The sequence below is a fragment of the Hemitrygon akajei genome, chromosome 11, assembly GCF_048418815.1.
Source record: "Hemitrygon akajei chromosome 11, sHemAka1.3, whole genome shotgun sequence".
Taxonomy (NCBI): domain Eukaryota; kingdom Metazoa; phylum Chordata; class Chondrichthyes; order Myliobatiformes; family Dasyatidae; genus Hemitrygon; species Hemitrygon akajei.
In genome coordinates, this window is record NC_133134.1 from 56,558,904 (window position 1) to 56,584,810 (window position 25,907).

The window sequence follows — 25,907 nt, forward strand, 5'->3', positions numbered from 1 at the left end:
CATCTATGGGAGGAGGTAGTGACGATGTTTCGGGCCGAAACCCTTCATCAAGAGTGAAGTAACATGGGATGGTCGAGGGGGGATAAGAATTGGGGAGAGGGATGAAGTAGAGAGCTGGGAAGTGATAGGCTAGAGGGAAGGTGGAGAATTATGGGAAATAAAAGAGAAAGAAAGATAGGGCTGGGGGGAGATTATAGTGAGGGAGGAAAAGAGAGAGAAAGAAAACCAGACTAAAATTATAGATAGGGATGGGGTGGGGGGGGGGGGGGGGCAGGGGTATCAACGGAGGTCTGTGAGTTGAATGTTCATGCCGGCAAGTAGGAGGCTACCTAGGCGGGAGACAAGTAGCCTGGTTTTCTTTCTCTCTCTTTTTCCCCCCTCATTATAATCTCCCCCCAGCCCTACCTTTCTTTCTCTTTTATTTCCCATAATTCTCCACCTTCCCCTAGCCCATTTCCCTCCAGCCTATCACTTCCCAGCTCTCTACTTCATCCCTCCCCCCACTTCTTATCCTCCCTCGACCATCCCATGTTACTTCACTCCTGATGAAGGGTTTTGGCCTGAAACGTCGTCACTACCTCCTCCCATAGATGCTGTCTGGCCTGCTGAGTTCTGCCAGCATTTTGTTTTTATTTATTTCCAGCATCTGCAGATCCACTTGTAACACCATAGAAAGCTATGCTGCCTCTCCCTAATTAGGCCATAGTTTTCCAAATGCTCATAAATCCTATTCCTAGGAATTCTCTCCAGTAACTTCCCTACCACTGACATGAGACTCACCAGTCTATAATTTCCATGATTATCCCTAGTTCCCTTCTTGAATAATGGAACATTAGCTACTCACCAGTTATCCGGGACCTTGCCTGTGGCTAGAGAGGACTCGAAGATATTAGTCAAGCAATTGCTTCTCTTGCCTCTCTCAATAACCTGGGGTACACAAGGAGATTGCATGATACAAAAATTGGCTATGTTGACAAGAGGAAGAAGGAACGGTTAATTGCAGGAGCACGGAGAAAGGTTGGCTAGATGGGTAGAAAATTGAAGACAATTATAATCCCTGAGGAAGCTATGCGTTTAGGGAGGTGTAATCAGGCAAGTGAATACATAAGAAACGGGAGAATGAACAGTGGCTTTGGAGTGAACATCCACACATGCTCAAAGCTAGCAGGATAGGTTAATAAACTGGGTAAAAGGGGATGTGGTATGCGTTTCTTTATTAGCTGAGGCATGGAATATAAAGAGCTGGGAGGCTTTTGTGAAACCAATTAGTTGAACAACAGTCACCACATTGCAAGTGCAGAGGAGACTTGCAAGAATGTAGTCAGGTATGAAAAATTGTACCACTGGTGATAGATTGATGAAGCTAAGGGTGTTTCCTTGGAACAAGAGTTTGAGGGGAAACTTAAGTGTATAAAATTATGAAGGACATACACAAATAGAAAGAACCTTTTACTGTTTTGTCAAGAGCTCAAAAAAAATGGGGGAGGCATAGATTTAAGCTGGTATATGTGGAGATAAGAACTTTCTTCCCCCTCCCAGAGAATGATAGTGGCATGGAACTAACAAACTGAAAAGTTGGTAGAGGCAGAAACCTTATCACATTCAATAAGCACTTGGTAAGTAGACCTTCAAGTGACCTGCAGGGCTACAAACCTGGCCTCCATCTGTATTGTATATTTTCTATGATTAGCTTCCTCAAGCAAATAACTTCTTCCTTAATGTCAACAAGACAAAGGAGATGGTTATCAACTTCAGAACTCGCACCACTCACACCCCTCTTTACGTTGGCGGTACAGCAATACAAACTGCAAACAGTTTCAGACTCCTGGAAGTGCACATCTCTCATGGTCTGCATGGTACAGGAACTGTACTGAGGCGGTCTGGAATGCTGTACAATGGGCAGTTAAAACTGCTTAATGCATTATTAACATCGGCCTACCCACTATGAAAGACATGTTCAGAAAGATGCTGGAAAAGGGCCAATAACATCATGAAGGATCCTACCCACCCTGCTCGTTCCACTCCCTTGGCATCCACAGCAGGAACACCACCCTCAATAAGTTACTTTCCCCAAACAGTAAGGATGATCGACACCTCCACCCATTAATCCACTCCTGCACATCCTCAGGCATAATTACTTTATCATTTCCTGTCAATCACCTTATAGATGTACAATCATTTACAGTACTGTGCAAAAGACTGTTTATATATATATACATCTCTAGTATGCCTAAGAATTTTGGCACAGTACTGTATATAGGTTGAAATAGGAAAGTGATTGGACAACAGAAGTAAGAGTACTTAGCTTTGTATTCCAGATGGTGGTGTAGTAGCATCTGCAACGGCCTTTGAGGCAAGTGGTCCTGGCTTGAACCTGGCCGGCTCCTTGCACGCTTTCCGTCCATGCTGGGTTGAGCATCGAACTAGCAACTCGGCCTCATAAAAAACAGACAAAAATGCTAAAGAAACGGCAAGGTTGCTGCCCGATGTGCACAAGGTGCAGAGATGAACAACAGATAGCGTTGTATTAGCTTAGTAGAATTAAGTGTTATTTGGTAACTGGAAAGATATAATATGCAGTACTGTGCACAAGTCTTAGGCACACAGCTATATATACACACATGTCAAAAACGTTTGTATAGTACTGTATGTATTAAACTAACTTATGTATTTGTATTTGCTTTTTAAAAAATTGTGCTATCTTATTGTTCTTGTGTGTGCATCAGATCCAGAGTAACAGTCATTTAGTTCTCCTTGTGTTCTGGAAATAACTTCAAACTGTCCAATTAATACACTACATCTGCCTGAAAAGTTACTGACCTATTTGCCCACAGAAGCTTCTACTAACAATGATACAATAATCAGTGTTTATTTCTTAAAGTTGACTGGCTTGGAGATGATTGTGGGGGTAACACTCCCTTGCTGTTTCTCAAAGATGCTGTGGAGAGGCAGTGTTCATAACTCACTGGAATATGACAACTCTGACAGTACAGCACTTTTCTTTATTCCACCCTGAAATGTTAGCATTGATCTTTAAGATCAATTCAGTGAGTGGATATGGAAATCCACAGCTTTCTGACTCAGCCTAGAGTGCTACAACTAAACCAGAGCTGACTGAAAGCAAGTTTCTCTATTGCAGTGGGTTTTCCAGTTCAGAATCTAGACACTTTGAGAAATTCCCTTCTCAGTTACACAATGCAGAAATGAACCCTTCATCCCACCTGAACCTGGCAAACAGACCATACTTGGACACAGGGCTGTAAATGAACCTCACTACTAAAAGATCCTTGCTTAATAGTAACTGTCAGGGTTACAGTGGTTTCTCTGGGTAATAAGTTGTTAAATTTTGCTGCTGTTGTTTTGAGATTCTCAGTGTGAGGGTGGATGTTGGGAAGCTTGCCATGATCCCAAAATAACATCCGTTGTGACGTGATTCGGGTGGTGTTGAGGATGATGGACAAAGAGCTCTTCCACCCGCTCACCAGTTATCAAAGGGACCTCACAATTTTTCCCTTAGCCTTAATCTTTTTAAATCAAGGTGGTGTTGCTATATTGTCTCCAAAAATTCAGCATGGAAGTGTTAGTGCCCAAGAATTATTACACTATCAATTCCACCCACTCAGGTTTATCAAGGCCAACTTAAATGATTTATTTTATGTTATGATTTATTACACAGCAAAAGTGAAAAAAACCTGTAAATACTGGAAGCCTGAAATGAAACAGAACGCATATCAGCCAGCTCCAAGAGAGAAACAAAGTCAACAAATTACTGTTTAATTAGAAAGGTCTTTGATCTGAACCGCTGTTTCTCTCTTCATAGATTTCTTAATGGGCATTGAGCCCGTGAGCACTACCTCACTATTTTTGCACTATCTATTTAATATACTTACTGTAATTCATTTTTCTTCTATGTATTGCATTCTACTGCTGCCACAAAGACAAATTTCACAACATATGCCTAAGATATTAAACCCGATTCTGAGATGCTGTCTGAACTGATGAGCGCATTAAGAATTCTGTTTCACTTATGTTTATTGCAATCTATAAACCGTATGTCTTTCTTCCGAGCAAGGATTCCCAGCCCCACATGCCTGATCATTATGAGACAAAGAGACCTTTGAACCTAGATCCAGCACGTGCTAATTTTGTTGCACTGAGGGAATAAGATGGAGAAGCTGCGAACGGGGAAAAGGAGAGAGAAAAAAAACTAAAATGTGGGAGGTGGGTGGGAGATGGAAAGATACAAGAAACAAACCATCGGTCTCCCTTGCTTGATCGTTACCTTCTGTCCAGTTGTAAACTGATATACAAATGCTGATAGGTTGTTAAGCATTATGTTGTCAATTTGGGAACAGTAGCACTCTTAACAGTCAATGCCAAGAATGTCTAGTGATGTTTGTTTTTTTCACTGCAGTTTACAAAATCTGGATGCTAGTATTAACAGCATCAACGAGTACATGGGAGACTCAGGGAAAGCCAGTGATATGTCGGTTTGCAGCTGGCCTGGTGAACCCTTCCGGTGGTCACCCTTCCCAATCCTGTACCAACTCGGCAGGGAAAGGCCGGTGAGTATCACATCAGTCCCTTTGTATTTGTGACACTTTTCTTGGTGTTCCTCCGTGCAAGTAGCATTGAGGACAAGAAATAAGAGGAGCATAGTTGAGTTCACCCTTTGAGTGTTGAGACTGACATTTGATAGAACACCACCCTGCTAATCCAAATCACCACAGCAAAATTTGCTCAATTAACCTACATCTCAGCAGAATGACTTCCCCCACATGTTAGAGATAGCTTTAAAGGGACCATGAATCGTGAGTGAGATTAGCTACTTCATCTGAGGCTACGGCCTGCAGAATTCTCAATCTACCAGATGTGGTGAGAGCTCGAAGGGAAGTGGCAGAGGGATGAATTACACAATTGCCAGTAACAAATATAATGGTAATCTTTACATTACTGAATGTGAAATTCATGCTGATTTGTAATGGGAGGAGTCAGGATGCATAAACCAATCTAGCTGTTGGAATAAATGGCCTGTTTGTGCTGTGGACTTCATGTTAAAAATCTAAATTCTCTCTTTCAGTTCAAAGCCAGACGGCCACACTCATACTATGAAGGGATGGAACTTGTGAGCATGGAAAGAAATTGGACGGCCTAAATAGCAATAGAAAACATTCATCACCCTTTTTCATCACCCCCTTTTATAAAGGTCAGGCCTATTTTTTTGGGGGTTGGGTAAAGTTAGGCAGCCTCATAGTGGATATTTCCATGTTTTTAAATTGGCCACCTTGTGTAAAAACAATTAGCCAGCCCATTTGGGTCTGGATTTTAATGTCACTTCCGTGAGTATTAGTTTCCTGTGGAAACAAGGCTCTGACCTCAGATTAAACAACACACCATCTGGATTCTGCACTCTGACCTCAGGCCTGTGTTAAATGATGAGCCATTTACTTTGGTTATCATAGAAGTGAGCACACACTCTAAGAAGGGTTGCAAAAGGGTGGGGCTTGCTCTTCTCAAACTTAAAGGATGTCCTCAGCTTTTAAGTATGTATTATGATGCTGCACAAGTGAGACAGACAGTGACATCCAATGATAAATCACAACACCAAAGAAACAATGGAAGGGCAGGGGGAGAAATGCTGAGCAGCCAAAAACATGATTTATTAATATTTGAAGTAACTTCATAATCCAACACAACCAAATTATACATTTTACAATCACATTCTATTTGTAAACAGTTAAAAAGCCACTGACTTGTTTGCATCTTCCAACAGACAGTTAAAATGAAGGCAATGAAATGGTGGCATTGTCTGCATTGTTAAAATCGTGTCCTGGTTTGTCTCACTGAATGAATACATTTTGTGACAAAATCAAAATGTAAAATAACTCGTTTTCTGTTTAACTCTTTTATATGCAAATTCTAACATTAAAACGGCCTCTTATGGATGACAGTATGATTCTGTGAACCACTAGAGTTGATCACAGTATGCATAGTTACAGATCTCAGCCATTTTTTTTTAAGTACAACAGTCAATTGGACAGTCACAATAGCAAAATACATTTAGCCACTCGATAATGGGAATATAAAGGAAGGGGGTGGTGGAAATAAAGTATATATACTACAACATGTCAGCAAAATTCACCTTCACTCATCATAAAATGACAGCAATTTCAAAGCAATAGCTGGAAACTCCGGCTTTAAGCAGTTAACTTGGCAAAAATAAAACAATGGTAATTTTACAGAGCAGTTTAATTCAGTGCTAAAAGTTGGAGAGGGGGTGTCCTACACAAAGCTACCATAAGTTTCTAACATGGGAAAGAGGGGGAGGGGGAGGGAACTATTTCCTGAGAACCATGCTCTTTCTCGTTTCAGGATATAGAGGAATAGAAAAAAAAAAGAACATGGTCAAAACACTGTTCAATATTCCCAGAGATAGAACATCTTCATCTGCAATTTTCTTTTTTAATTAAAAAAAATTATTTTCATTTATGATGGAAGAGTAAACATTTCCCCTCAGAAGTCTGTAAACAAGAGGGCACAACCAGGGCACCTCCAAAAAAAATGAAAGCTCTATTGAAAGTGCTGTACCCTCCTGGCTTGCAGGGTGGGGTTGCAAGTCACAGCTGTTGCCACAGTGTCACACTGCAGAGATTAAATTCTTTAGGTTTTCTTTAATCTTATTAAAATGTTTTGAAAAGAAGCAGGTTGGTGCAATACTTCTTTTTGAAACTGCAAGCTCAGTAATGATAACTTTGCTCTACAATACCACATTACGGTAAGTACATGTCAAGGCATATTAAAGAGCACACTTTTTTGCCATTTATTTCCTTGCTAAAAGAACATTTTTGAGTAAACATTTACACTTGAACTACCCTCTCCACCCTCCACCCCAACCCCACCCCCCACCCCGCCCTATTGCCAATTGGACAGGGAGACAGTATTCAGTGCAGATTTAACAGCTCACTCCCAACATCACCAAACTCAAAATAGTTTTGGAATTTAAGGAACAGACATGATGAGTGCACACAACTAGCTCAATTGAAGCAGTTTTTTTCCATGGATAGCACTATCTGGAAGTATAAATATATACTTTTCACATTTTTTAAACTATTGGCCTGCATGATTCAAGTATTAAAACTGATATGTTCTGGGCTAAAAGAAAGTGGAAATAAAGGTGCAGAACGGAACATTTCCACAGGTGACCCCTTTTCTCCTTCTCTCTCTCTCTCTTTCTGTCTCACACTCTCTTGTGTTGTAGGTGAAAAGTCCGATTAGTGCTGCTTTTCATGTTGAGGTCACAGTTTGAGTCATGTAAAGTTAAATGGACTCTCCACCTCCAAGATGATCAACGGGGAGGAAAGCATTTATGGGGGATGGGCTGCCGATTCCCCGCATATCATTGCTGCTTGGGGTTCCCCAGAGGCTAGTGGAATAATTAGGAGTACCCCAAAGTGAAGTGCCATGGAGGTCTCCACTACCAGTTCCTGACAGCCCAGCTCCATTCCAGTGACTGAGATCATTGCGGTTTGAGAATGGGTGGGAACTGTCAATGGATGCAATACGGTTCTGGCTGGATCCCAGAGACTGCCAGCCCAGAGAGGGCGTCAACGACTGGCCTTGTGCAAAGAAGCGATTAATCTCGTCTTCACTGGCAAACTCAGCAAGAATGGTAGTGTTCCCTAAAACACACCTGGAAGTCAAAAGGGAAATCAATCAAATAAACATTCAGCACCTGGAATGCAATAAAAATACCCATTTCATCATAAAGCCATGGACAAGTGGAAGAGAAACAGGAACTACTAGATCTGTTCTGCATTGATAATAAGCAAACACCAACTGTGCTGTAAGTTTTTAAAAACAGGAATGGCAGGAGTGGAAAAACAAGGTTCAGGGCTAGGAAAAGAAAGGCTGAAGGGGAGTATTATGTTACCGAAGGTTTACATGAAAAGCTATTAATTTACAAAGCCTTGTAAAAGTGTTCAGCCCCCAACCCTTTGTTCACATAATTGAGTATTACAACCAGAGATTGATTAATTTAACTGATAATTTTTGTAAATCATAGGCTCTTCCCCCACAGTAGAACCCAAAAAACTGAATATGCATGAAAAACTAAAATTTCAAAAACAGCAATATCAGCAGTTTATAAGTATTATAAACTTTGCTCAGTATTTATTTTATTGTATTTATTTACTGAGATTCAGCCCAGAAAAGACCCTTCTGGCCCTTCAAGCTGCCCAGCCAGTAACCCCGATGTAAACTTAGCCTAATCATGGGACAATTTACAATGACTAATTAACCTACCAACTGGTAGGTCTCTGGTCTGTGGGAAGAAGCTGGAGCACCCTGAGGTGCTAATAAAAACCCACATGGTCTTGGCCAGAACATACAAACTCCTTACAGGTAGTGATGGGAATTGAACCTGGGTCACTAGCACTGAAAAATGTTGTGCTAACCACAATGCTACCGCACCTCCTTGAACCACCTCTCTCAGCTATTACAGCTAATAATCTTTTTGGATAATCGCTATTAGATTTGTACAATGTGATGGAGCAAGATTTGTCTATTCCTCCTTGCCAAATTGCTCAAGCTGAGCTGGGTTAGTTGGAGAGTGGCGATGGACAGCGATCCTGAAGTCTTGTCTGAGATATTTGATTGGGTTAAGGTCAAGACTCTGACTGGGTCATTCAAGGACATCAATTTTCTTCATTTGGAGCCATTCCATGGTTGCTCTGGGTCATTGTCCTGCTAAAAGACGAAATTCCTCCACAGTTTAAGCTTTTTGGTAGAAGCTTGCAGCAGGTTTTTAATCTAAGGTTTCTCTGTATTTAGCAGCATTGATCTTTCTATCAATCCTGACCAGATTTCCAGTCACTGCTGCTAAAAAGCATCCCCATATGGTGGATACTATCTCCACCATACATTACAGTAGGGATGGTGTCACCTGGCTGATGCACATATTAGATTTATGCCACACGTACCACTTAGTGTTGAGGTCAAAAAATTCCACTTTAGTCTCAGTGTGACCTTAGTTACACTGACCAAGGGGTCAGTGTGGACATAGTGGAGGATTACAAATACCTGGGGATACGAATGGACAATAAACTGGACTGGTCAAAGAACACTGAGGCTGTCTACAAGAAGGGTCAGAGCCGTTGCTACTTCCTGAGGAGACTGAGGTCCTTTAACAACTGCCGGACGATGCTGAGGATGTTCTACGAGGCTGTGGTGGCCAGTGCTATCATGTTTGCTGTTGTGTGCTGGGGCTGCAGGCTGAGGGTAGCAGACACCAACAGAATCAACAAACTCATTCGTAAGGCCAGTGATGTTGTGGGGGTGGAACTGGACTCTCTGACGGTGGTGTCTGGAAAGAGGATGCTGTCCAAGTTGCATGCCATCTTGGACAATGACTCCTATCCACTCCATAATGTACTGGTTAGGCACAGGAGTACATTCAGCCAGAGACTCATTCCACCGAGATGTAACACTGAGTGTCATAGGAAGTCATTCCTACCTGTGGCCATCAAACTTTACAACTCCTCCCTCGGAGTGTCAGACACCCTGAGCCGATAGGCTGGTCCTGGACTTATTTCCACTTGGCATGATTAACTTATTATTATTTAATTATTTATGGTTTTATATTGCTATATTTCTTCACTATTCTTGGTTGGTGCAGCTGTAATGGAACCCAGTTTCCCTCGGGATCAATAAAGTATGTCTGTCCGTCTGTCATACGACCACAAGACCTTCTTCCACATCTTTACAGTATCTTCTATGTTATGCTTTGCGAAGTTTTGCAGGCAAGGATATGCTTTACTTTAGTCAGGGATCCTTCCATAAATTCCCTTTTGGTGCAAGACCTTGGAGATTGTGGAGCCAAGGCCTTGCCCTATCTCCAGTTGTAGCCACTGAGTTCTGCAGCTCACTCAGAGTGACTGTTGGTATCACATTAGCCTCTCTTACGAGTGCCATTCTTCTCTGGCGACTAAGTTTAGAGGGGTGACAGCGTGGCTGTGGTTTGATATTTTTCATGATGGACTGCCCTGAGCTCCAAGCTATATTCACTGCCTTTGAGATGGTCTTGGACTGTTCCCCAGATTGTGCTTCTCTATTATCACTTCCCTGACTTGCCTTGAACGCTCTTTTGTCTTCATTTTGGTTTGATTTGTTGAAAATCTACCAAACTGCTGGACTGGTCAGTAAAAGAGAGTAAGACAATACCACAAAAGAAGGAAATTGAGTAAATGACCAAGCATTTACAATTATCAAGGCTTGCCTCAAAACGTGACTAAAGCCAGACTGACGCAACATGATGGGCTACATGTTCAAATGCCTGAGAAGAAGGGTAAGACAAGGTATGAAGGGAATGTTTGGAACTTAAAGGCGTCATAGAGTATTCCCAGATCCTTTTGGTCTACGCACTCTTCAGTGCTCTACCATTTACTGTGCAAGTCACCACAAAGTGCAACACCTCACATTTATATGCATCAAAATCATTAATATAAATGACAAACAACCATAGACTCAGCACTGATATCCGCACCACACCACGAGTCACAGGGCCCCAGTCACAGAGGCAACCATCTATTACCACTCTATAGACTTCTCCTGTTTAGCCCATGTTGAATCCAATTTGCTACTTTATCCTAAACACTTAGCAACTGAAGCTTCTGGACCAGCCTTCCATGCAGAACTTTGTCAAAAGCCTTGCTAAAGACCATGAAGACAATTTCCACTGCCTTTCCTTCATCAAATTTCCTGGTAATGTTCTCGAAAAACTCTTAAGATTGGCTAGACCCAACCTACCACACACAAGGCCATGTTGACTATCCCCAATCAGGCCCTGTCTATCGAAGTACCGTAGATTCCGGACTACAGAGCGCACCTGATTAAAAGCCGCAGGCTCTAATTTTAGAAATAAAATCAATTTTTTAATTGTAAAGGCCGCACCGGATTTTAGGCCGCACCGCTACTTTTAAATATACATACGTATCGGTAACACAAATTACGTTGCATATACTTTTTTACTGAACAGCACGAACAACATTCCAATATCTCCTAGCGACTGGTAAAAATATATATACTGCAGCCTACCAGGAAAAGTTATTGATCGACTTTAACTTAAAAGCAGCGTTTTCGCTCGGGTCTAATCGGGTCTGACGCGCTTGCGCAATGCGATCGGGTCTAATCGGGTCTGACGCGCTTGCGCATTGCGATCGGGTCTAATCGGGTCTGACGCGCTTGCGCAATGCGATCGGGTCTAATCGGGTCTGACGCGCTTGCGCAATGCGATCGGGTCTAATCGGGTCTGACGCGCTCGGGTCTTGCTTTTCTTCGAGTATTTTCCATGTTGATGAGGGTGAGTACAAATGACTGATTTACAATAATTTAATTGTGAAAGTGCGCTTGATTTATCGTACAATTTCATTGGACCTCTGTGAACTACTCATCAATTTTATTGGTCTACTGTTACGAGGCAAAATGTTTACGAGGCGGCATGAAAAAAAAACATGTATTAGCCGCTCTGGATTATAGGCCGCAGAGTTCAAAGCTGTTCAAAATGTGGGAAAAAAGTAGCGGCTTATAATCCGGAATCTACGGTATATACTGTTCCTTAGAATACCTCAAAATAATTTACCCACTACTGACATCTGGCATATAGGCCTATAAATTCGTATCTTATTCTCAGTGTCTTTCATGAACAATGGAACAACTTTAGCACTCCTCCAGTCCTTCAGCATCTCACCCACGGCTAAGGGGACACCTTGTCAGGCCCCAAGGAGTTATCCACCTTAATTTGCCTCAAGACAGCAATCACCTCCTCTTCTGTAATCCGCATATGGTCCATAGCCTCACTACTATTTTGTCTCAGTTCTATAGACCATGTTCTTTTTCCGACTAAATACTGATGCAAAAAATCTACTTAAGATCCGTCAGCTCCATGCCTAGACAACCATGCTGATTTTCAAATGCTTTGCTTTTGCTCTTAATATATCTCCAGAAGCCCTAGAGATTTCCCTCAAGTGTTCTCTTGTATTTCTGATACTCCTCAAGCACCTCATTTATTCCTTGCTGCTTATACTTGGCACGTACTCCTTAACCAGGATCTGTTGAAAACCAAGGTTCCCTAAAGGCCTTGCCATTTATTCTAACAAAAACATACAAATTCTGCACTCTCAATTTTTCACACTTTTGAAGACTTCCCAATAAGCAAGCATCCCTTTTTGCCAGAAAACAATTTATTACAATCTAAACCTGCCAGATCCTTTCTGACGTCATCACAATTAGACTTTCTCCAATTTAGACTCAATACTGCAGTGATCTGTTGTTAAAAGAAAGCAAACCTTATATCAAAGAGCTTGGAGAAGGTGGATATCTTAATAGAAGCTTCAAAGAAGACAATCACTGAATAACTGCATCCATTGCACATCTCCTCTGACCCTCTCAAGTAATATCACATCCTGTAACACGGAGACCAGAAATATATATTTCTTTTTCCCCCCACATATTTCACTTGATGTTGTTTCTAAATTAAATATTATTAAAATAATTTGCTGACTAATGCTTTCGGTGATAGGCAACAACTCTGCATCAAATACGAGTTCCAGCGCTGTATAAATAAATGTCCAAAACCCGCACATCAATGCAAACCTTAGGCTCAGCTAGATTAAGATTCAAACTTCTTGCTTCACAAGATAATTTATGTACTTTCTAAATCCCTTCCCCTTCTTGGAAATTAACAAAATTCCCAACATACATCCGTTAGTCAAGCTCAGGTGCTACTTACATGTGCAGAGATTTCTGTGCCTTGGCTGCCTCTTCTTTCGAACTGTAACATACCAAAGCGTTTCCATGGGGCAGGTTAAGGTGGAATGTTATTAGTGGGCCGTGCTGCATGCACAGTGTACGCAAGGTGGAGCCGTCAATCTGAAGGTTAAAGACACAGCAAGAGTCCATTCAGCGAGATTAATACAGGGCAGCAAAATGTCTACAACTTGCACTTATATGGAGGTTTTGTATAGCAAATCCTTCCAAAGGTGATACACAGGAATGATTAATGGTCAACATTGAAGAACAAAATGTACAGATGACCAACAGGTCAAAATAAAGTAGATTTGAGAAGGATTTGTAAAAAAGAGGTGGAGAAGTTTATGGAGGAAATTAAAGAGTTACAGCTTAGGCAGCTAAGGCATGGCTGACCTAGTGGAGAGAAGGTAGTTAAGACCAGAACTGAAGGCAAAGCTGAACTCTATATTCCAGAAAACACACCAACATGGATGAGCTTTAAAATAGAAAGTACGATGAGTAGTTTCCAAAGTAGAAAACATAACCCAGTTCACCAAGAAATTCAAAATGTAGGGAGGACTATAGCATGTTCAGATTTGCATTCTGCTGAGCTGCACACTGTGATAATGAGCTACAATTTCCATTAACCTTTGTTAAGTTAGTTAAGTCTCTTGGGCTAGAGAAATAATCTAATCATCCAGACATCCGGCTATCCAATGACCTGGAAAATGTCCCAGTGGGAAGGCAAAACTGGACAGTTGGTGATGCTTATCTCAAATCACATAAGGACATCTGGACAAAGTAACAGAATGCTGTCAATCTGTGCGTGAAATTGCTCTTAATTCAGAAAGCCATGCCTTTGGAGTGCTAGAAGAGAATGGGAATGGGTTATGGTGCAGATCATTTTGAAGATTTAAAAAGTGAAGGTTTACTTTGCTTGTAAATTACAATGATGCTTGCAGTACATTTATAAAGCTGCAACATATTAACAACCTTTTCCTTTCCCAACTTGCAAACAAGACAAACTTGTCTCTCATGCATTTTCTTAATGGTGAACCAAGGATACTGAACGGCTGTCAGCTTTTCAGTTTAAATCGAAACTCTATCTGTGCTGGGACTGACAGGTGAATTATTGTGCACAGGATTGCTTGAATAAAATGCATTCACTTACCTGAGGCGTGAGGTTCTTGAGAACAAGCCAATTTGTTATTCTCCCTGAGCTGATGTCGCCCCAGCTAGGACCTGCAGAAAATCCAACAAAAGGATGTAATGAACTCGCTGCATCACTCCTAATCACATGCCCAGCAAAGTTAAATCACTTAAATTAACGACCAAAACCAGCATTACTAAAAATAAATGCATCTAAAATCAACAAATGGCAGTAAAATGTACCTTGTGCCTGCATGTGAAGGACTTCAGCAATGCTGGACCAGCATATTGTCCAGATTAATGGATGTTATTCATTTATTGTTTCAATGTTATGAAAGAAAGATTTCCCAGTAAACCCGTAAGCTAAAAGGGGGTGTGGAAAACAGAACCAGGCAAATCTCTAAGGAACTGAACCAGCTGAGCTATGGGGCAAGGGACACAGGAAACAGAACCAGGTGAATTACAGGGGAGTGCAGAAACCTGGACTCTGATGCATTAATGGAGAATGGGAATCAGCAAACAGTGAGCTAGATGCCTTACCATCAGGATTTCCAGATAGTTGGATAGACTTGTATAATGTATAAGACTAACCAACAATTATCAAGAAAGTTTCCAAGAATGATTATGTAATCGGTAAATCTCCACAGCACAACTAACTGCACAGAGAAAGGAAATTAAAGCAAGGATCTTTTCAGCCAAGATTTACAATACAGTCGACCCTCCTTATCCGCGGGGGATTGGTTCCGAGACCCCCCCCCCAACCAAAAATCGCTGATGCTCAAGTCCCTTATTTAACCTGTCTCAGTGCAGTGGTCTTTAGGACCCAGAGGAACCCCGGACTTCATTTAACCTGTCTCACAGCAGTGGTCTTTAGGACCACCGTGCAGCTCTGAATCCGCAGTGTTTCTGTTCATGAAAATAATCACGATCACAATTGAAAATAAAGTGGAAGTAAAAAAGCGATCGGAAAGAGGTGAAACGCCATTGGTCATTGGAAAAGCGTTAGGCTACAGTCGGTCAACGATCGGAACAATTTTAATGGAGCATGTGAAAGGCACTGCCCCGATGAAAGCTACAAATTACTAAGCAACGCAGTGGTTTAATTATTGAAATATGTATGTTTCTTAAGTGTTTTATATGCATAGAAAGGTAAAATATGTACTATATACTAAGAAAAACGTTTGACTAACTGATGCTAAATAATACCGGATGTACTTGTTCCCACTTCAAATCCGACTTAAAGACGGACTCAGGAACGGAACTCGTTCATAACCCGGAGACTGCCTGTACTTTTAAGTCATTTCTAGATTACTTATAATACCCAATAATATGTAAATACTATGTAAATAGTTGTTATACTGTATTGTTTAGGGAATAATGACAAGAAAAAATAGTCTGTACATGCTTAAATAACGAGTGCTGGAGAGAGAACTTCCAGGTTTTCCTGATCTGTGGTTGGTAGAATCCGCGGATAAGGAGGGCCGACTGTATATCAGTACTTGGTTTATAGAGCTTAGACAGCGACTAATCTGGACATTGGAAGTTTTGAGAGGAGGGCATTTCACTCAGGTTCCACATTGCCTGAGTGGAAAAGGGAGCAGTTGCTTCAACGTAATAGAGGCTTGACCAACAACCGATTCACATTTGGGATTGATTAGCAAAAGCAAATTAAAGGAAGGCAGAGGCAAGCGCAGTGGCCATTGTTGGAGTGGACAGAGTCAGAGTAGTGATCTTGAGGCTTTAGCTACTCAAGGCTTCAGCCAGAGAATGCAAAGAAAGGAAAAGCTCAAGGCTAAGTGTTTTTTCTCCTTCCTTTCCTACTATCTGCTCAGCCAGGACAGTAAGATCCCAGGCAGGCTAGTGCGATGCTCCTCTGATGGGATGTGGGAAGGTAGGGAGACCTCCAGTGTCTCTGATGACTACAACTGCAGGAAGTGCATTCAGCTGCAGCTTCTAACAAACCTTGTTAAGAAGTTGGAGCTGGAACTGAGTGAACTCTGGATCATTTAGGAAGCTGAAGGGTTGATAGATAGGACATAGAGAGAGGTAGTTACACCCAGGGTGTAGGACACAGGAGACTGGGTGACAGTCAGGAAGAGGAAAGGGGTTAAGGAGACACCCTGTGGTTATCTCCTTCAACAACAGATATATCATTCTGGAAACTGTTGGGGGATAGGTGGGTTGACCTAACAGAGGAAAGTCACGATGGTCAGGTCTCTGGCACTGAGTTCCAACTCTGTGACTCAGAAGGAATGGGGAGAGAAGGGGCACATTGTGGTGATAGGGAATTCATTAGGTAGAGGAGGACTGGAGGTTCTGTGGGCAACAATGAAATTCCCGGATGGTACATTATCTCCCAGATGCCAGAGTCCAAGACATCTCAGATCGAGTCCTCAGGTGAACAGCCAGAGGACATGAGTAGGACAAGTGACAAGGTTCTGCATAGGGACAGGACTTATGTGCCAAGTTAAAAGGCAGGACTTCCAGGGTTGTGATCTCAAGGATTGCTACCTGTGCCACGTGCTAGTGAAGCCAGAACTAAGAAGATTATTCGTGGCTAAGGAGTTGGTGTAGGAGGGAGGGCATAAGATTTTTGGATCATTGGGCTCCCTTCCACGTAAGGTGGGACCTGTTCAGAAGGGATGGTTTGCACTTGAACTGGGGGGGGGGGGCCTAACATCTTGGTGGGAAGGTTTGTTACTGCTGCATGGTAGTGTTTAAATTAGAGTTTCAGGGGGGTGGGAATCAACCAGGACAGTTAGTGGAGAGGTTGTGGAGGCAGATATTGGTAAGACCGCAGACAAAGATAGGAATCAAAAGGTCAAGCATGGTGTGACTAATATTAAAGAGGATACCAAAAGTTTCTTCAGATACCTAACATGTAAAAAGAGATGCGAGAGTGGATATCGGACAGCTAGAAAATGATGCTAGAGAAGTAGTAATGGGGGACAAGGAAATAGCAAAGGAACTGAACATGTATTTTGCATCAGTCTTCACTGTGGAAGACATTAGCAGTGTTCTGGAAGTTCCAGGTGGCAGGGGTCATGAAGTGTGCGTAGTTACCATCACTAGGGAGAAGATTCTTGGGAAATTGAAAGGTCTGAAAATAGATAAGTCACCTGGACCAAATGGTGTATATCCCAGGGTTCTGAAAGAGGTAGCTGAAGAGATTGTGGAGGCATTAGTAATGACTTTTCAAGAATCACTAGGGTCTGGAAAGGTTTCGGAAGACTGGAAAATTGCAAATGGTGCTCCAATCTTCAAGAAGGAAGAGAAGCAGAAGAAAGGAAACTATAGACCAGTTACTCTGACCTTAGTGGTTAGGAGGATGTTGGTGTCGATTATTAAGGATGAGGTCTCAGGGTACTTGGAGGCACATGATAAAATAGGTTGTAGTCAGCATGGTTTCCTCAAGGGAAATTCTTGCCTGAAAAATCTGTTGGAATTCTTTGAAGAACAAACAAGTGGGATAGACAAAGGAGAATTGGTAGATGTTGTGTACTTGGATCTTCAGCAGGCTTTTGACAAGGAGCCATACATGAGACTGTTTAACGATCTACAAGCCGATGGTATTACAGGAAAGATTATAGAATGGATAAAACAATGGCTGATTGACAGCAGGCAAAGTGTGGGAATAAAGGGAGCCTTTTCTGGTTGGCTGCCGATGACTAGTGGTGTTCCACAGGGGTCTGTGTTGGGACCAATCCATTTTATGTTATATACAAATATAGATGAAAGGGCAGGTAGTTTTGAGGAAGTAGAGAGGCAACAGAATGGGCATAGAAGTGGCAGATGGAATACAGTGACGGGAAGTGTATGGTCATGCACTTTGGTGGAAGAAATGAAAGGGTCGACTATTTTCTAAATTGCAAAGCTGAGATGCAAAGGGACTTGTGCAGGATTCCCTCAAGGTTAACTTGTAGGTCAAGACTGTGGTGAGGAAGGCAAATGTGATGTCAACACTCATTTCAAATGGACTAGAATATAAAAGCAAGGGTGTAATGTTGATAATTTATATAACACTGCTGAGGCCTCACTGGGAGCACTGGGAGCAATTTTGGGCTCCTTATCTTAGAAAGTATGTGCTGCAACTGAACGGGGTTCAAAGGTGGTCCATGAAAATGATTCTAAGATCGAATAGCTTGTCATATGAAGAGTGTTTAATGGCTCTGCGCCTGTATTCATTAGAGTTCAGAAGAATGAGGGGTGAACTAATTGAAACCTATCGAATGGTGAAAGGCCTTGATAGAGTGGATGTGGAGATGATGTTTCCTGTGATGAGACCAGAGGACAGAGGCTCAGAACAGACGGGTGTCCTTTAGAACGGAGATGAGGAGAAATTTCTTTAGCTAGAGAGTGGTGAATCAGTGGTATTCTTTGCCACAGGCAGTTGTAGAGGCTGTATATTTACTGCAGAGGTTGTTGGATTCTTGATTGGTCACGGCACGAAGGGATATGGGGAGAGGACAGTCATTTGGGACTGAGAGGAAAATTAGATCAGCCATGATGAAATGGTGGAACAGACTTGGATGGACCAAATCACCTAATTTTGCTCCTATATTTAACGGTTTTAGAAGTTAGAAGTCATGAGAGGAATGAAAGAGTGAGTAACGTAAAGGAGTTTTACCAAGTGCAAAATATCAGAACAATAAAACTTGGATAATCTAGATTCGGAATGTCCAGAAATCCCAATGGTTCAGAGTGCCAGAGAGCACGAGAGAGTGTGTGTGCATGCATGCAATGTGACAAGAACTAGAGTTGGAGTCTGGAACACCAGGTTTCAGGAATCTGCAGGAGTTACTCAATTAGCTGTTACTACAATAAAAGAGTACAGTCAGACTGATGCCCACTTCTTACCATGGTTGTATCTGGAGTCGGAACTCCCCCATCCTCCACCCATGCGCAGCGAGCTGTTTCCCCATGAGGACGAAGGCTTCTGATTGGTCAGCCCTGGTGGTGGGCGGGACGGAGCAGTAGTGTTTTTGGGTGGCAGGGGGACTTTCCACAGTTCATGAGCAAGGGAAGCATTGGTAACTGGACCAGGAGACCAGGTGGACTTGGGGTCACCAATTCTGGCTGAAGAAAGGGAAACACATACAAAACATCAGCTATATTCTTACCACAAATATGCTACAACCAGTCTACATATACTTAAATTTTTTTTTAAAGAGCTCGCTAAGTGATCCACCACCCCATCCCATCAGCTGAATGTAGGTAGCAATATGGCAGTTATCAGTATCAGGTTCTTAGGTGAGAAGAGGTTACTGGATCTGGGAGCTCTTATCAGATAAGGCGCTGACCATGTAGAACCATCCTCACCACTTCCTAGCGGATGACTATTGGATTACTTGTTGCAGGGTATACATTTGTTTTTTTTTGATTAATGAAATGGCCTTATTTTTCAAATTCTCCCCAATCAAAAGAGCAGCTTCATCTACAATGTCATGCCTTGCAGGTGAAATGCAATGCAAAGAGATCTCCACAAGAGTTTTACGCACACATGTAACTGGTGAAGGAGCTTTATATTGATTAGTTTCACACTAGGATTCCTACCTGGAGTGCTTTGTGCTGTACTGCTGAGGGAACTATTGTAGCTGGAGGCACCAACAAGGGACCAGGCACTAGTTGAAGGCAGCGTGGTGTTCATAGATGAGGATGACCCTACTGAACACACACAGAGTGACACATCAGTGATTTGCTGGAGGCTTCAGGTACAAATTATTTACATCCACATTATAAAACGAGTGTAATCCTAGCTGGAAATGCAAAAAATACAGAAAATCATAAGTATAATTTTATCAAAAGGATACAGATCCCTCTGTCCCATCTTCTCCTTTTACGTTAGTCACTCAGGTGATATAGCCTCTGATTCTTGTTACTCAAAGCCTCTCAGTAACCTCTGCATATGTACTATAGTTGTACAATTCAAACAGGTAACCTGAGAGAAGCTTTCCATCCCATAGCCTCATTTAAATATTTATCCGTTTTCGATTGGCAGTGCTTTAGGAAATGGAATGGACACCCAACCAGCTAGAGGTACAGAATGCACAGGTTGTTATTGAACTAGCAATCCCAGAGGGACCTTATGCAAGATTTCAACCCTAGATGTCAATAGTTCCTTTTTTCCTACTGAGTCTCCTGCAGCACATTATTTGCTGCCACTAGTTGTAAATCATTTATAATTTTATTCATAATGCAGTGATACAAGATTAAATGCCACCAAAAGTAGATACAGAATTTGCATTTAGTTAAATGCTCTAATAAGAAGAAAAGCTAACCTTTGCAATGGTGACCATGGAACTAAAGGAATACCATAACATTCTTTAGGAAAGGAAATCTGATGCATTCACCTGACAACACTTTGCATACTTTAAAATCTAAAAACCAGTAGCAGAAGTAAAATCGTCTTCCCCACAGTCTGCATCCTTCTTGGCCAGATTATCCCTGATTGTATCTTTTGCCATCATGTAAGGCAATAAACTGATTTAAAAGTTACTCAGAAGATGGATTGCCAGGAGCAGTATCAGTCATATTGAAAGATCCTCGAGGCCCAGCCTCATGAAGCTGCAACACAAGACTGCATGGGTGCAATAAACCATGTAATAGAGCTGAGCTATCTTACAACCAAATTATCAGACAATCCTCTGCTATCTTGCAAATCTAAATATAAATGACAAGGGAGAATTAAACATCTAATAGGAGGCAGTGACAGCTCCACAATTGTAGGGCTTAGCACGCGAGCACCAAAGTCAAAGCTAAAATACGTGTTCTGGTACAATTACAACACTGGCGTCTATCCAACAACATGGAAAACTTTCCAGATATGTTCGGTCTCCAAAATGAAGAACAATCTGATTGAGCTAATACCATGCAATTCTGCTCCCAATCACAAACAAAGTAATAGAAAGTGCTGTTGGCTCCTCAACCAGAAACTTGCTCAAGGATGCCAAAATTAGGTTTTACTGGAACCACTTGCCTCAAGGTCTCATAGTAGACTTAGTCTGAGCATAGACCAAAAAATCCGACAAATGTGTGGCTACAAAGAGATCTGGTAAAACTGAAGTCAATGGGCATCAAAGCAAAATCAGTTTGCAGTGGCTAGAATTGCTTGAGCAGAGGAAGGTGGTTATAGTGTTGGAGACCAATCACAATTGCCTCCTGGACTTCACTGCAACAGACATTAGCAAATGAAATATCCATATCTGCAAGTATTAATACATAAACATTCAGACATTAGTTGGTATGTGGCAATTCACATTCTTGCCATCTAAGTGCCAGGCGAAAGCCAACAATATTCTAACTACCTATCTTTGACATACATGGTACTACCATTGCCATGTACCATCCCATCAGCTGCCTTAGGTTCACCACTGAACTGAAATTCAGCTGGACCAACAAGAGGTTGTGTATCCATCACTGTGCAATGAAAGCTCCCAATTCTCCAAAGCTATTCTACCATGTACAGCTGCAGCTCCAATAACATTCAATAAGTCTTGCACTGTCCAGACAAAACAGCCCATCTGAGTGGTACCCAATCCATCAACCCATACAACAATTCCCTCTGCCATTAACCCACACTACTGCAGTGCTACCTTAGTTAGCTAGTCTACACTGTCAGGTCCTTCCAAACCCATGACCACTACCACCAAAGAAGGTAGATGCATCAAAATCACCATCTGTGAATTATTTTCAAATACAAACATCATCTTGATTTGGAAATAATCATTAGATCCAATAAGATAGCTCATCTTCATCTTCTCCACAGCAGTTAGAGAGAAATGCTGCCCTTGGTGGTGATGCCCTCATCCAGCAAAATCAATTTTAAGATGTTATGCCTGCAGCCCCCTCCTTTGTGAGAATCGCAAGATCACTATTGGGTTGGGTCAGGGGACCCAGGAAGTGAGAGAGAGACGTGCAGAATGCCTCGTTCCCCGGCGATGTAAAGCTACGGGACATGGCCATTGTCTCTTGGAGACACATTTGTGGATTGAGATGCTATGCTACTTGAACGCCCTCAGGCAAAGTGGGCTGGGTGAGAAAGAGAGTGCATCACCCCAACCTGATTGACATCTACAACCCTGTGAGTCAGGATAAAAGAGGGTCTGTAGGAACAGTCCCTCAGACGCACCAGAAGAAACGCTAGCGATCCCGTAATAGCGGGAAGCCATTTGAAGGAGGCCACGTGCGTTCAGTTCCGTTGCCTGGGACTGGTGGCTGGAACCACAGAAAACGGCTTTTAGCTAGCAACGGGGAAATCAACTCCCCCGACTCAAAGGACTGGCATCATAAAAGACCTGGGCAAGTTTAAAACCCAAAACGCTGCAGCTTGAACGAACTAACAGTGACTGTTATATTTCCATCGGACAATACATTATCCCCTAGACAACGATAGAGCTATTTCTTATTGATTATTATTATACCCGCGCTTTTAGATTTAATATTGATGACGTATATTATCTGTATGTCTGCATTAATCTTATTTTTGTGCCCCTTTATCAATAAATACTTTTAAAAAATAGTACCATCAGACTTCAACAGACCTCTCTATCTTTGCTGGTAAGTGACCCAGTTACGGGGTACGTAACAAAGAATTGCCAATTATGTACTGATTGGCCAGTTTAGTTGATGCCTCAATAAGCATCAAGACAGATGCCTTCTTAAGCATTAGATGTGATTCAGCTGGCAGGACATTGGCTTGAAGTCTAAGTTGCTAGGTTGAATTCTCACTTTTGAATCTCAACAGCATAATCTTAACTGATAATTCACTGCAGTACTTAAACACACCCCACAGCTGGATGCACTGTCATCTATATGTGATATCTTTCATTTGGGACAGCCACCTTGGCAGTGAGTGGAACACAGACTGGTTTGCAGAATGATCTATTTGCTGGACTATCTCAGATTGGCATTATGATACCCAAGCCAATACTTAACCTTCAATCAACATCACAAGAACAGTCTTGGTCTTCTGTCCAGCTGTTAAGCTTCCTATGTTATAACAATGACTATACTTGTAAATATACTTTATATAACGTACTTTCAGCTGAAAGAACAGAGGGAGGAAGAGACTTACTATTGTTCCTGTCCCTGAGGAGGTCAAGATCCCGGGCAGTAGAGATCGACAGATTGGTCATTACACTGCCAGGAGTGACGTAAGGGTCAGTTTCAGGGTCAATGTTTTGATAACCTTTCCAAGGCTCACCAGGACGAAATTCTAGACGGAAGAACCAAACACACTAAAGTTTAGGATACAAGGGGCAGCATATTTGGGAAACATACATAGATGCAGTAAATTCCTATGGTTGAAAGCTATAAATATAAAACCCTGTACATAAAGAAGCCAAGGCACAAATCTACAACTTACTAGTATCTTTGGTATGCAACCACTTAGCTAGATTCCCCCCCCCCCCTTTATAACAACACTCTTTAAAGAACCATAAGAACACACCATCCAGAGTGGTAAATTTATCTAGCCCATTCCCTCCAAACAGTTGATGTAACACCACACAATTTCTACCTGCTCACCAGATCTGTATAATAATGAAATCGCAACTAACCTTTCTGAATGAATCAATGTATGACACAAGCAGGATTAAATAAGATATTAAATATGCGCTACTTCTAATAAGCTAAATATTAGCACTTGAAACTAGGGTGTTATCACTTTAAAAGAATCACTACTGAATACCAAAAATCTGAGGTGCATCAAAGAAAACCCTTATAAAGGTTTGACAGGAAATCTCAAGTTCTGTGAACCCAGAAACTTTAGAAAAATAACAAAGGCTATGGATCCCACACAATGAAGGGTATTGTAGTAATGCAGTCATTAAATTGCCAGGTGAGCAACCCAGAGACCCAAGTTCAAATCCCACCATGGCAAGCTATGGAATTTAAATTCAACTATTAATTGGGAATTTAAAACAAAAGTCACAAGGACCAAGAAAACACACGATTCCTGTAAACTGATCTGGTTTTATAACGTCTTCAGGGGAGTAAATTTGATCTAGTTTGGTCTATATATAATTGAAGGCCCATAATGAGGAAATTTACTCATACTTTCTGTGAAATGGCCTGGCATGCTAGGATAATTAGGAATGAGCAATAAATCCCGGCTTTGGCAATCATGGCCATATTGAGGAATGAATAAGGTAAAACAAATACGGTACTTTTGAAGACAAACTTTAAAAAAATGCTTTTTGCATTCCAAGCAAGTAGTGAGCAGATCAGGTTGGACCCAACTGAAACACATTGACAAATATCAAAATGTCGCCCAACCTACTGGGATTACTCCATATTTTTCTTTATTCCAGACTGCCAGGAATTGTTTTTCTCTGTATTTAAATTCAAAACATGTTTTTGCCGCTCTTCTACTTTCCCTCTATTTAAATCTTTTCCAGACAGATTAGCTGATATTAACAAGCCTTCTTCATGCTCTCTTAGCTATCCCTTTTCGACCAGCCTCCACCCAATCAGTCACCTGATTTTGTTGCCTCTCTCTCTTTGCGGCAACACAAAATCCCTGCTCTCTAACTTTTGCACTTGGCCAGGCATTCAATGTGCCAAAACGATAGGAAGTTTGCTCTGTTGCTTATAGTCTCGTTATATAATCTAGCAGTGAAACATGAAAATATTAGGCAGTATACCTCTTCTCTTCACCTTTTTCATAATAAAATGTGAAAACCTCATTCACTATTTCCTCACTGTTAAAAAGATTACTAAATACCCTATAAAGGCGGCAAATTAAAATCCATTTGGAATTAAACATGATTTTTCACTTGAAGCTACATGCACAATTAAATATTAATAGGTTCAAACTGCAGAGCCAAGTTTCTGGTAGATATTTGATGCTCCAGCTGACTGCCACAGTGAGGAAGAACAATGTCCAGACACACACAAAATGCAGTACTATTATGTGCCACAAGGTGTCCCTGTAATTTAGCATACAGCACAGTGCAAAAACCTTAGGCACAATTAAAAAAAATTATGTTAAGTGAGGACATTTTCAAAAATAATGAAGTTTCTAAATATAAAGAAAATACTATAAAGAGCAGTAAACAGGAAACCCAATTAAAATTAATATTTGGTGTGACCACCCTTTGTGTTTAAATTAACTCTCTTAAGTACACTATCGTGCAGTTTTATAAGAAAATTGACTGGTAGGTTGTTCCAAGCATCTTGGAGAACTTGCCAGTTCTTCTGAAGACTTTAGCTGTCATGCTTGCTTCTGTCTCTCCCAGTCTGTAATCCCAGATGGCCTTGATGAGATGTTGAGATCAGGGCTCTGTGGAGGCCATACCATCTGGTGCAGAAGTCCTTGTCCTTCTTTTCACTGAAGATAGTTATTAATGACTTTGGCTGTGTGTTTAGGGTCTTTGTCCTGCTGCAGAATGAAGTTGGATCCATAAGATGCCTCCCTGATGGTATTGCATGATGAATGAGAAACTGCTTTCACTTCTCAGGATTCCATTAATTCTGACCAGTTCACCAACTCTATTTGCAGAAGCGTAGCTCCAAACCTGCAGGGAACCTCCACAGTGCACTGTTAGCTGCAGTCAGACATCCATGTCGTGCTTTCCAGCTCTAATGATGACAAACTGCCTCTTGTTTGAGTCAAAAATTTCAAGTTTTGACTCTAGTCGACAGCACTTGCTGCCATTGTTCAGCATCCCAGTCCTTGTGTTTTTGTGCGTAGGTGAGTCTCTACTTTGTTTCCATATTGGAGGAATGAATTTTTGGCAGAAACTCTTCCATGAAGACCACTTCTGTGAAGACCTCTCCAGACTGTAAAGGTTTTGGTGGTTTCTTTGAGTTTAAAGCTGATAGCAGTCCTCAACTTCTTTTGATTTAGAAGGGATGTCAGTTTAATCTTTCTCTTGTCTGCTGCACTCAGTTTCCATGGCCAACCACTGCGTTTCAGGTCCTCAACCGTGCCTGTTTCTTTGTGCTTCTTCAGAAGAGCTTGGACAGCATATCTT

The 25,907-nt window shown here is 41.6% G+C and overlaps 2 protein-coding genes across 13 annotated transcripts in view; one reads left to right on the plus strand and one right to left on the minus strand.

Annotated features, from left to right (window-relative positions):
• LOC140735646 (interphotoreceptor matrix proteoglycan 2) overlaps positions 1–6,893 on the plus strand; it is a 70,657-nt gene extending 63,764 nt beyond the window's left edge. For both annotated transcript variants that reach the window (XM_073060940.1, XM_073060941.1), the window contains 2 exons: positions 4,415–4,565; positions 5,081–6,893. In XM_073060940.1, coding sequence (XP_072917041.1) covers positions 4,415–4,565; positions 5,081–5,155 — 226 coding nt within the window. In that variant the 3' untranslated portion in view covers positions 5,156–6,893. The remainder of the gene's footprint in view (positions 1–4,414; positions 4,566–5,080) is intronic.
• A 23-nt stretch (positions 6,894–6,916) lies between these two features.
• The window catches only part of LOC140735644 (trinucleotide repeat-containing gene 6A protein-like), a 166,642-nt gene continuing 147,651 nt past the window's right edge, over positions 6,917–25,907 (minus strand). For 7 of the 11 annotated variants that reach the window (XM_073060929.1, XM_073060937.1, XM_073060932.1 and 4 more), the window contains 6 exons: positions 23,006–23,146; positions 19,486–19,596; positions 18,790–19,008; positions 13,955–14,025; positions 12,785–12,924; positions 6,917–7,690 (listed from right to left, as the gene is read on the minus strand). In XM_073060929.1, coding sequence (XP_072917030.1) covers positions 7,318–7,690; positions 12,785–12,924; positions 13,955–14,025; positions 18,790–19,008; positions 19,486–19,596; positions 23,006–23,146 — 1,055 coding nt within the window. In that variant the 3' untranslated portion in view covers positions 6,917–7,317. The remainder of the gene's footprint in view (positions 7,691–12,784; positions 12,925–13,954; positions 14,026–18,789; positions 19,009–19,485; positions 19,597–23,005; positions 23,147–25,907) is intronic. The other 4 variants (XM_073060939.1, XM_073060938.1, XM_073060935.1 and 1 more) reach the window with 1 other exon arrangement.